Source organism: Rana temporaria, chromosome 9, assembly GCF_905171775.1.
Source record: "Rana temporaria chromosome 9, aRanTem1.1, whole genome shotgun sequence".
Lineage (NCBI taxonomy): Eukaryota > Metazoa > Chordata > Amphibia > Anura > Ranidae > Rana > Rana temporaria.
This window is the reverse complement of record NC_053497.1, coordinates 90,948,952-90,961,288: the sequence shown is the minus strand read 5'-3', so window position 1 is coordinate 90,961,288 and position 12,337 is coordinate 90,948,952. Positions and strand designations below refer to the sequence as shown.

At 45.2% G+C, this 12,337-nt stretch overlaps 1 protein-coding gene across 1 annotated transcript in view; it reads left to right on the top strand.

The window, feature by feature from the left end:
- Positions 1–12,337, top strand: part of GAB3 (GRB2 associated binding protein 3) — a 159,304-nt gene that overhangs the window by 112,137 nt on the left and 34,830 nt on the right. Inside the window, exon 4 of the mRNA XM_040323918.1 lies at positions 1,457–1,902. Coding sequence (XP_040179852.1) covers positions 1,457–1,902 — 446 coding nt within the window. The remainder of the gene's footprint in view (positions 1–1,456; positions 1,903–12,337) is intronic.

Genomic DNA, 12,337 nt, shown 5'->3' with positions numbered 1-12,337 from the left:
TCGCAGATGTGTTCAGTTCCCAACAGGATTTCTCTACCTGCTCACTACACTCCCCCCCCTCTCCCTCCCCTCTCCCAGGTCACCAAATTTGAAGCTGCAAAGCAGATGATCCGCTGAACAGCTCTGTTATCTATTTGCAGAGATAACAGAGCTGGAATTCGCACCACACAAGTGTGAACCCAGCCTTAAAGCGGGGGTTCACCCTTAGAGGGCACTTTTCCCCCTTAGATTCCTGCTCGTTATTACTAGGGGAATCGGCTATTTATTTAAAAATAGGTGCAGTACTTACCCGTTTACGAGACGCATCCTCTCCGTCGCTTCCGGGTATGGGCTTCGGGAATGGGCGTTCCTTCTTGATTGACAGGTTTCCGAGAGGCTTCCGACGGTCGCATCCATCGCGTCACGATTTTCCGAAAGAAGCCGAACGTCGGTGCGCAGGCGCAGTATAGAGCCGCACCGACGTTCGGCTTCTTTCGGCTACGAGTGACGCGATGGATGCGACCGTCGGAAGCCTCTCGGAAGACTGTCAATCAAGAAGGAACGCCCGCTCCCGAAGACCATACCCGGAAGCGACGGAAGAAGATGCAGCTCGAAAACGGGTAAGTACTGCACCTATTTTAATACAAATAGCCGATTCCCCTAGACCGAACGAGCAGGAATCTAGGGGAAGAAAAAAATTTTTTTTAGAAATGGGTGAACTCCCGCTTTAAGCAAGCTACTAGCAGGCTTTGAACAAGCTTCAAGAAGTTCTGAAGCCTGCTATCAGCTTGTTTAAAGTGGCAATCAATGCTTAGGATCTGTATTCAGCATTGACAAATTGGAGCTGAATGGTACTTTAAACGCTTTAACAATGATTGCTGAAAGCTCTGCGAATGCTGTGACAAAACTTGCTTTTCACACTGTTCTTATGCAAGCTGAAGCCCGTGTGAAGCCTCGTACACACGACCGAGGAACTCGACTGGCGAAACACATCAATTTCCTCGTCGAGTTCCTTGTTAGGCTGTCGAGAAACTCGACAAGGCAAGTTTCTCCATTCCCGTTGAGGAAAAAGAAGACATGCTCTCTTTTTGGCCTGAGGCCTCGTACACACGACCGAGTTTCTCGGCAAAAACTAGCAAGAAACTTGCTTTTTTTTTTTAGCCGAGGAAACCGGTCGTGTGTACATTTTTCGACGAGGAAACTGTCGAGGAATTCGACGAGCCAAAAAGAGCATGTCTTCTTTTTCCTTGACGGGAATGGAGAAAATTGGCACGTCGCGTTCCTCGACAGCCTAACAAGGAACTCGACGAGCAAAACCATGTGTTTCGCCCGTCAAGATCCTCGGTCGTGTGTACGAGGCCTGAGACAGGCCTACCAGGCTCAGACAAGACAAAAGTCCGTATTTGACATTTAAAGAAACATTTCTATCTTTCTTGTATTTTATTTGTTGATTTAATTTTTGTGCTCTTCATTTCAGATGTGATGCGTGGTCAAACTCTGACAAATCCTTAGAACAGACCTCCTCTGATGATGTTTTTGTTGACTGCTTATCATCTCCACATCCTCTTAACCAGACACTTTACAATGTAAACTTTCACCACCATGGTCCTATCCAATCCCCAACTTCCATTGCCATCAAGGACCTTGAATCAAATGGTTTTTCCAGTGACTTTTCTTCTTCTTCCCCTCTGCTGGGTCCTGCTTCATCACAAACATTTTCCATTGAAAAAAATCTCAGTGGGCTTAGTGACGGTGAGATCTTAGCCATTATTCCACCACCGAGACCGCCTAAACCAAACCACTTTCCTGAAGCAAGGGCTGAAGTGATTTCCAGCGGAATTATCCAGAATGGACATTGTTTATCTGGAATGGTGCCAAGAAGAATCTCACTATCCAGTCTGGACAACGTTAGGAACTGGAAAGGTAAACATGCATTCTATCTGGACGACTGAGGCCTGAAACAGTTACAGGTCACATGTCACTAAACTGTTATCAGTTATTAGTGAGGAAAAGTGTGTGACGGTTATATTAAATTACTTTTTGTTTTTTTTTGTTTTTGACATAACTTGCATTTTAAATCAAAGACATCAGGAACGTAATTATACAACCTGTAAGACCCATAAGACATAAGAGAATCCTCCTTTAAAGAGGCTCAACCAGCAAAATTATAAAAAATCTTTAACGTGAACCTATCTATTGATTATGTTAGGAAATGTCACTGTAGCTACAATGCCTTGAAAAAGTATTCATACCCCTTGAAATGTTTCACATTTTGTCATGTTACAGCCAAAAATGTAAATGTATTTTATTGGGATTTTATGTGATAGACCAACATAAAGTGGCACATTATTGTGAAGTGGGAGGAAAATTATAAATGGTTTTCAAAATGTTTTACAAATAAATATGTGAAAAGTGTGGTGTGCATTTGTATTCAGCCCCCCTGAGTCAATACTTTGTAGAACCACCTTTCACTTCAATTACAGCTGCAAGTCTTTTTGGGGATGTCTCTACCAGCTTTGCACATCTAGAGAGTGACATTTTGCCCATTCTTCTTTGCAAAATAGCTCAAGCTCTGTCAGATTGGATGGAGAGAGTCTGTGAACAGCAATTTTCAAGTCTTGCCACAGATTCTCAATTAGATTTAGGTCTGGACTTTGACTGGGCCATTCTAACACATGAATATGCTTTAATCTAAACCAGGGGTGGCCAACCAGTGCCCCGCGGAGCCCTCTGATGTGGCCCGCGACCTCCAGCTCTGGAATGGGGGTTGGCAAGCCCAGATCGCAGGTTGCCGACCATCCATACCACAGCATTAGTGTTGTGAATGAAGCTGGTGGTAGAGGAAGAAAGCGTCTGCAGAGCAGAGCCCCATAAGCCAATGCTTCCTTTAGAGCGCCGGCTTTTGCCACAGGCGGAGTCTATGGCAAAGTTCAGCTAACCCGCGGGATAGACACAGGTGCAGTACGCTGCACCCGCTCTGCAGAACATCAGTGTGAAAACAGTCTTAGGCCCTTTTTACACGATCGGCCCGACCCAATCGGATCCTCAATTCACCTCTATAGAACGGCAGATGTAAAAAGACTTTTGACAGCTTATGCCCATCTATCTCAATACGCAAAAAAAAACAGAAGGGAATTTGTCCCCTTCTTCCATCTGGGCGGATCAGATCATAAGGCCTATGGAATAGCTGCGACCTGTCATCTGCGCGATCCGCTCATTGTGGCCTACGACTGGTTACCAAGTTGCTTAAGTGGCCCTCACTCTTTAAAAGGTTGGGCACCCCTGATCTAAACCATTCCATTGTAGCTCAGGCTGTATGTTTGGGGGGAACCCAAAAGGTTTTCTTCTAAGATTGCTCTGTATTTGGCTCCATCCATCTCCCCATCAACTCTGACCATCTTCCCTGTCCCTGCTGAAGAAAAACATCCCCACAACATGATTCTGCCACCATCATGTTTCACGAAGATGATGGTGTGTTCAGGGTGATGTGCAATGTTAGTTTTCCGCCACACATAGCCACACATAGCATTTTGCATTAAGGGCAAAAAGTAAAATTTTGACTTCATCTGACCAGAGCACCTTCTTCCACATGTTTGCCCACGTGGCTTCTTACAAACTGAAAATGGGACTTCTTATGGCTTTCTTTCAACAATGGCTTTCTTCTTGTCACTTTCATAAAGGGCAGATTTGTGTAGTACACAACTAATAGTTGTCCTGTAGACACATTCTCCTACCTGAGCTGTGGTTCTCTGCAGCTCCTCCAGAGTTACCATGGGCCTCTTGGCTGCTTCTCTGATGAATGTTCTCCTTGCCCGGCCTGTCAGTTTAGGTGGACGGCCATGTCTTGGTTGGTTTACATACCCATACTCTTCCCATTTTTGGATGATGGATTGAACAGTGCTTCGTGAGATGTTCAAAGCTTGGGATATTTTTTTATAACCTAATCCTGCTTTATACTTCTCCACAACTTTATCCCTGATCTTTCTGGTGTGTTCCTTGGACTTCATGATGCTGTTTGTTCACTTGGTTCTCTAACAAACCTCTGAGGGCTTCACAACTGTGATTACATTACACACAGGTTGACTCTATTTACTAATTATGTGACTTTTGAAGGCAGTTGGTTCCATTAGATTTTAGTTAGGTGTATCAGAGTAAAGGAGGCTAAATACAAATGCACGCCACACTTTTCACATATTTACTTGTAAAAAAACTTTGAATACAATTTATCATTTTCCTTCCACTTCACAATTATGTGCAACTTATGTGTTGGTCTATCACATAAAATGCCAATAAAATACATTTACGTTTTTGGTTGTAACATGACAAAATGTAGAAATTTTCAAGGGGTATGAATACTTTTTCAAGGCACTGTACAGGTAAAACTTGCATAGGGGTTCCTAATGACTTGCGTATTGCATCAGCCATAGAATTTGAGTGATTCGTGAGGTTGTGAAAATGTTCTAGCTGGTGACGATAGTGACATGGGTCTTTGCTGGTGGCCATAAGATGAGATAGTGAGGTCTGAATAGACAGATGGGAAATTATTATGGCACTAGTATTTCTGCATTGTTGATCTGCCACACGTACTAACTTATATTTGGAAATCTTTTCATAAAAAAGGAGCATGGCAAGGGTTTTGTAGCTCAGCATGAATGAATACATTTAATGAAATACCTTTTATTGCATCATTGCTCTGATCTGTATTGAGCAACTGGCAAAACCTGCACTGAGAGCCTAGCTGCACACAAGTTTTTTTTCAATACTATATAGGGGTTGGTTTACTAAAACTGGGGAGTGCAAAATCAGGTGCAAAAAACAGTCAGCTTCCAGCCCCTCCCTCCTGCCGAATGCCCCCAGAGCAAGCAGCTTGCAATGGGGGCACCTGTGCAGGCTCACTCCAGAGCTGCAGCTCTGTGTGTCCATTCAAACACAGAGCTTCAGCCCGGCCCCACCCCTCTCTCTCCTGATTGGCTCCCGCTGCTGTCTCAGTCAATGAGGAGGCAGAGTCCCCGCAGAGCCAAGGCACTCATGCACATCTCTGGATCGAGATGGGGCTCAGGTAAGAATTAGGAAGGTTTGCATGAAGGTAAATACAGTAATCTTGAGCCTTTAGAACCACTTTAATTGAACAAGCTGAAGTTAGAAGGTGATTGGCTACCATGCACAGCAGTAGCAGACTTTGCACTCTCACTCAGTTTTAATAACTCAACCCCATAGTCTCACGATGCCTGTGCGAGTGTACTTCTGAAGCTACCATTGTTTTAGACTGGGTTCACATATATGTAAATTGGATGGGGGTTCACACCCCATCCAATTCACGGCATGTGAATGTGACCTGCTTTCAATGGAGCCGGTGTAGTGTCACCGTTTGCTCCCTATCACAGAATGCTGCCTAAGTCACGTGGCGGCGAACTGCGCATGCGCAATGCATTCCAACGCCAAATGTGATGCGTTCCAGGGGCTTCACGACACTACCCTTCAGTGAACCCATCACAATTTGTCACGGAAGTGACGTATTACCATACACGGAGGGGGGGGGGGGACAGAGAGAGAGACCCATTCAGAGCGACAGAGAAATAGACATATAGAGATACGTAGATACATTCAGAGCGAGAGAGGGATACAGATAGAGAGATACTGACAGAGAACCGGGGCTTAGGGAGGGGATTACCTCCCCTATGTGCATTACTTCCGTTATCTATAATATATGTACACGATCTCTCTCTCGCTCTGAATGTATCTCACTATCTCTATATCTCTATTTCTCTCTCGCTGTGAATGGGTCTCTCTCTCTGTCCCCCCCCCCCCACTCCGTGTATGGTAATACGTCACTTCCGTGACAAATTGTGATGGTTCACTGAAGGGTAGTGTCGTGAATACCCTGGAACGCATCGCATTTGGTTATGGAACGCATTGCGCATGCGCAGTTTGCCGCCACATGACTTCCGGAGCATTCTGAGATAGGGAGCAGAATATGACACTGCACCGGTTCACAGATGTCCAGGGCGGCCGCGGTGCAGTTTAAAAAAGCATCCTGTGTGTTTTTGGGTCCAGTTTTAGGTGCGAATTCAGGCAAAAATGTGCAATTGAATCGCACCTGAACCGGACCCTTGACTGCAAACCGCAGCTATAGATTTGTAAACCCAGCCTAATTGTTCAACCATGAAAATACTTTTTTAAAGTATAACTTTAGAAAAAAATATTTTTTAGTTTTACATATTAGGAAAAAAAAAATACGGACAGATTTTTGCTGCTGTCTGTCTCCCTGAAAGAAAAAAATCCTAATTTCTTGTGGTTACTTGGATAGTAAATGAGAGTAAACCTCCGAGCAGGGACACAACAAAAAGCTGCCAGGGCTTGTAACCCCTCTTTACTCCGAGTTTGGAGTGTGTCGCGCGCGCGTGTGTGTGTTTTTTAATGTCACAACATGCTTGAGGGCATTCATACTGTAGTATAGGCTTGTATGTGACATTTTTTTTATATTTTATGACAAACGGAGAATGATGTGTGCTAATCACATGTATAATTGTGCAGGTATTACAGGGAGAAGAAGAGTGGATATTTTACAGCGGAGTTCCATCAAAAAATGGAACTTCCGCTTTAAGTGTAGGTGACCCCCTGACATGCCACTTTTGCTATGTCATTTTTTTGGGGGGGAGCGGGTACCATGTTTTTACGGGCACCTAGCTCCCACATCTTCCTGGGGGCTCCGCGGCTCCGGAAGGAGATTCACCCCCCCCCCCCATCCCTCCCTGCAATCATGTCACAGGTCCCAGAAGATTGCCCGGCCATTCACAGCGAACAACGCGGCTCGCGCATGCGCACACGCGCCTGGCTATGAAGCCACAGCCGGGTGCCCACAGTTAGGATGCTGAAGCCTCGGAGAGGAGGGGGAGAGGAGCGAGGCTTCCTGCACCCGCATCGCTGGACTGTGGGACAGGTGAGTGTCCGATTATTAAAGCGGTGGTTCCCCCTTAAAAACAACATTTTTTTATTCCACTGCCCCCCCACATTCCATCACGATTAAGGCTCTTATTATTTTTTTCCTGCTGTACATACCTTAGTACAGCATATTCACCCGTGCATCCGGGTTGCGAGTCCCGCGGGAGTGGGCGTTCCTCACATGCTGTTGATTGACGTTTTGCCCAAAAACGAGCTCTCCCCCCGTCACGTAAGCCGCGTCACGGTTGGCGAAAGGAGCCGAACGGCGAGTCGGCGCTATACTGCGCATGCGCATCGCCGTTCGGCTCCTTTCGCCAATCGTGACTCGGCTTACGTGACGGGGGGAGAGCTCGTTTTTGGGCAAAACGTCAATCAACAGCATGTGAGGAACGCCCACTCCCGCGGGACTCGCAACCCGGATGCACGGGTGAATATGCTGTACTAAGGTATGTACAGCAGGAAAAAAATAATAAGAGCCTTAATCGTGATGGAATGTGGGGGGGCAGTGGAATAAAAAAATTGTTTTTAAGGGGGAACCACCGCTTTAAAAGTCAGCAGCTACACTTTTTGGGGTGGAACTCCGCTTTAAGTATCTGACAGAACATTGTTTAGCTGTCCTGAAAACGCTGCATTTTCACCATGTATGCTTTAAACCAGAAAGTGGTATTAAACCCATAAGCAAACGTATTATATTGCAATATATACCAATTCTTAGATGCAATGGCTGCATTCGTTTTCTTTTTTGGGCTTTCTTTCTTCTATTTTCACCTAGTGATCCAGCCAGCAAGTCTGATACAGATGACCCTTTCTCATATATGCATAAACTCTGCAACTCTCCAACAGAATGTATCAGTTTAAATGGAAGAGGCAAGCCACTTAACACTGGCAGCGGTGATTAAAATGATCAGCCTTTATTTATTCATGCAAAACCTTTATCCCAAAAGAAAACAAAACTGTTTGCTGTAACTGATTATAAAGTGTTAGCTGGAGTTTGGCTTCAATTTGTTAGTGTATCTAAATCTGCTAATACATTTAACAATACCCTCCCCCTTTAGACTGTCAATGCTGCTGTCTGCTGTGCCTCATGTTCTCATTCCTCCAGAGTTGTGTCTCACTAATACAGGAGGTGTGTTACTAGCCAGATCACCAGGTGAAAACCGAGGGAAAAAGCCAAAGAAACAAAAACTGATGCAGCCACCACATCTAATGCTTGGTAAGCTGCAATGTAATACACTTTTGGTTTTGGGTTTAATACCGCTTGAAGTTTAATCTACTTTTATTTTGATTTCCCTGCTTCCTCATTTTCCCCTCATCAACATTCTAATGATATTTTCAAATATAGCTTTCCGTTTTCATTACATACCTTTGTGACACCCACCATTGTCATCACTAAGCCTCTATGCTTTTCTATGCAGTGCAGGCAGATCATGACTGGTGGAGTGACCAGCGGCAGTGGTGGCCCATCCCAGGCCCCCTAATCCATGCCCCTGGCCCCTATTCTACAATGAGATTTTTTTTTTCTTTTTTAGGAGCCTGGGACTCTAATTGGCTTCAAAAAGAGGTGGGCTTGGGGCACAGAGCCCGCCCAGTTGTGTAACAATAGTGAATTAATATTCGCTATTGTCTTCCTGATTCTCCTCCTGGCCAATGAGGAAGCGGGTCCTGAGACCCGTTACCCGATTGGCCAAGAGGAGAAGCGATTCTATAGGCTGCTAGGGGGGAGAAGTGAGGAGATGCAGAGGAAGCAGCCGAAGCCAAGGAGGAGGAAGCCCTGCCTGTGACCTAGACGGGGTAAGTGCGGGGCTGGTGATAGACAAGGGGGGCGGGTGGATTGTTTGCCCCCAAAAACTATATATACCACCAGCCGCCACTGACCAGCGGGGAGCTGTAAATAGCTTCCAGAAAACATCACTTTACCCTGCCTGAGTACTTCTCTTAAAGTGGTTGGAAACCCCTTTAAAAAAAAAAAAACCTGCAAGACATACTAGCTCATTATGAAGTACTTACCCGAGATCGAAGTCCCCGCAGCGGTGCTCGGTCACCTCCTCTGTCGGTGACTTCCGCATATCACGGCTCAAGCACTGTGACTGGCTGAAGCCACGATGACGTCACTCCCACGCATGCGCGCGGGTTCTGCCACTAACGGCATGATCGCTGTTAGTAACGGCGCGCTCAGTGCTCCTGCGTGCCGTTGTCTACAGTGCATGTGCCGTAGACATCGGTGCCTTTCTTTTGCACATATCTCCTAAACCGTGTAGGTTTGTTGCACCTAAAGGTAGGTCTTAATCTAGGCTCACATGTAGGTAGAAGTTGTATGTAAGGGTTTACAACCACTTTAAGGCTGTGTGTATAATCCTTCCAATGTAATTCCACCAGTGACAGCTGTAAAAGGCTTTGATTGATATTTATGGTTTAATAAGCACTGTTTGTGACATTGTTCTGTCAGATATCTCATTGCTAAATATAACATTGGCTGCATACAATCCTCCCAGCATGCAGTGCTATTTCTTGTGATTCTCCCATAGTACAAGCAGTACTTCTATACTGCCTAATCCATCTCTTCTACTTTCATGGCTAAAATATGTGCACTTTCTGCCTTTTTCTGTCATCTCTCCCAAGCAAAGAGAGGAAGAAAGATTTATATTGCTTTTCATATATGAGAACGGGTTATCTGTATCTAGTTTGCACTGTGGAAATTGTATGGTAAGTGTCCATGTATGTATATCATGGGACACAACAACACTTTGAGCTCCTTCACATGTTAACGTGCTTGTAAACCTCAGACATGAAATATGAACAAAGCCTATCCCTTTATAGCACATGGGTCAAACACAAGGCCCTCATCCTATGCTTCTCAGTGCAGCCACAGAGAGGCTTGCCTTTTACACCACCCCACCCCCATCTCAGCAGAGAGGGGGACAGAACTCCTCCTACAGATCCTGTGCTTCTCAGTGCAGCCACAGAGAGGCTTGCCTTTTACACCACCCCACCCCCCATCTCAGCAGTCAGCAGCAAAGAGGAGGACAGAACTCCACCTACAGATCCTCTGCTTCTCAGTGCAGCCACAGAGAGGCTTGCCTTTTACACCACCCCACCCCTATCTCAGCAGAGAGGTGGACAGAACTCCTCCTACAGATCCTGTGCTTCTCAGTGAAGCCACAGAGAGGCTTGTCTTTTACACCACCCCACCCCTATCTCAGCAGAGAGGTGGACAGAACTCCTCCTACAGATCCTGTGCTTCTCAGTGAAGCCACAGAGAGGCTTGTCTTTTACACCACCCCACTCCCCATCTCAGCAGTCAGCAGCAGAGAGGAGGACAGAACTCCTCCTACAGATCCTGTGCTTCTCAGTGCAGCCACAGAGAGGCTTGCCTTTTACACCACCCCACCTCTCTGTGCAGCAGCAGCACCCACTGGTCAAAGCGTTCAGCAGATTTCGATTGATTGTTAAAAGAAGTATGGTCAAAGATTTTTTGGTCTCCTCTAGGTCACAGGAGTGCACTTACTTTTGCTCTCTTGTGACCCAAAGTCAGCCATCAGTGGGCTAAAGCCTGCTGTCAGATGACGTTAGAGAGTCGCTCCAGGCACTGGAAGGATCCTGACCATATTGTCAGGATCCACCCAGCTGCCTGACTGACACAGCATATGGCTAAGAGCCAAAGCAAGCTGCACCCGCCCCTTCATCTGCCTGGCGCTCCAGTGAGCACTAAAAGAGCTGAGGATAGAGCAGTGACTGACAGTCCCCCCTCTCTGCTGTATGCAGAGCAATCAGTGCTCATGGGATCGCTCCATTCCCAATCTTAGGGGGGGGGGGGCACTCAATCACAGCAATGCTGCATCATGGGGGTGAGTATGCATGATTGTTTTTCTTGATTACCCCAAACTTCTCCTTTAAGGCTCCATTCACATCTAGGCGTTTTCACTCCAGACGCCCGACGCTCGTACCGCTGGAGGGGAGATTTCACATTGGTGTCTATGGAGATGGTTCACATCTCATGCCGAAACGCCGTACGCCTGCCGCCTGAAAAAAAGTCCCGGACCCTTTTTTTCAGGCGGCATTGGCGTTCGGCCATAGACAACAATGTGTTGTCAAAAAAAAAAAAAAAAAAGACCCGTTTTGTCGCGGCAAATCGCGGGTTAAATACGCCGCAATTTGTCGCAGCAAAATACGCCAAAATACGCCGCTTTACAGTGTGAATGCGGTGTAAGATAAAATTGGAAATAATAATTGCAAGTTATCGATTGCATCTCTGTTTCCATTTTTTAATCTCATAATCTGATCAATCAAAATACAATTGTGTTCATGAACCAAGTATTTTGTTGGTAATTAATTGATGCAAAATCAACGATAATATACCGCCCTGACCATTTTTTAATTGATTGGTAAAAAAATAAAAAAATAAAAATCAAAGCATGTGTGGCTACCATTGGATGGACTTCACATGAGTGACAGACAAAGCAGAATTCCCACTAACACTTTTTAAGCAGTTACAGCAACTGTGATGTCACAGGCCTGGGAATTGAACCCCGTTGTTAAGCCGCGATACACAATTTACAGATCATGTGACCGCGCTGAAGCTGAAAAAAATAAGGGGTTAACACAAAATTTCTTATACAAACAGTAAGCAGCATGGAGAGGAGGAGGAGGAAGCTGAATTTTTAGCCAGAATTTCATTGGTTTTTGCTTGCGCTTTAATGCAGCGTGTCTCAACGTGTGACAATGTACAGGGTGACTGGGCTCTTCCTAAGAACTGTTTCCTTAACAAGGAATTTATTGCCTTGTGTGAGTCAATTCTTTTTTTTCTTTTATGCAAACAAATAACAAACAGGTTAATACTTACCTGCTTTGTGTTCTGTCGAGAAGTGCCCCCCCATCGAATCATTTGCCGGGCACCCGCAATTGCCCAGTAATTGAGCAGGACCATGGATCTCTATGTGTCAGGGACATAGGGACATAGGGACACTGATCGGTCGCCTCCCCCAGTCAGTCCCCTCCCCCTACAGTTAGAATCACTCGCTAGGGTACACATTTAACCCCTTGATCGCCCCCTAGTGTTAACCCCTTCCCTGCCATTCACATTTACACAGTAATCAGTGCATATGTATAGCACGGATCGCTGTATAAATGTGAATGGTTCCAAAATAGTGTCAAAAGTGTCTGAACTAAAAATCACTGATCGCTGCCATTATTAGTAAAAAAAATAAATAAAAAGAATTGCTATAAATGTATCCCCTATTTTGTAGCCGCTATAACTTTTGCGCAAACCAATCAATATACACTTATTGTGATTTTTTTTACCAGAAATATGTAGAAGATTACGTATTGACCAAATCTGAGGAAAAATTAGTTTTTTTATATATTTTTGGGGGTATTTATTATAGCAAAAAGTAAAAAATATTGCTTTTTTTTCAAAATT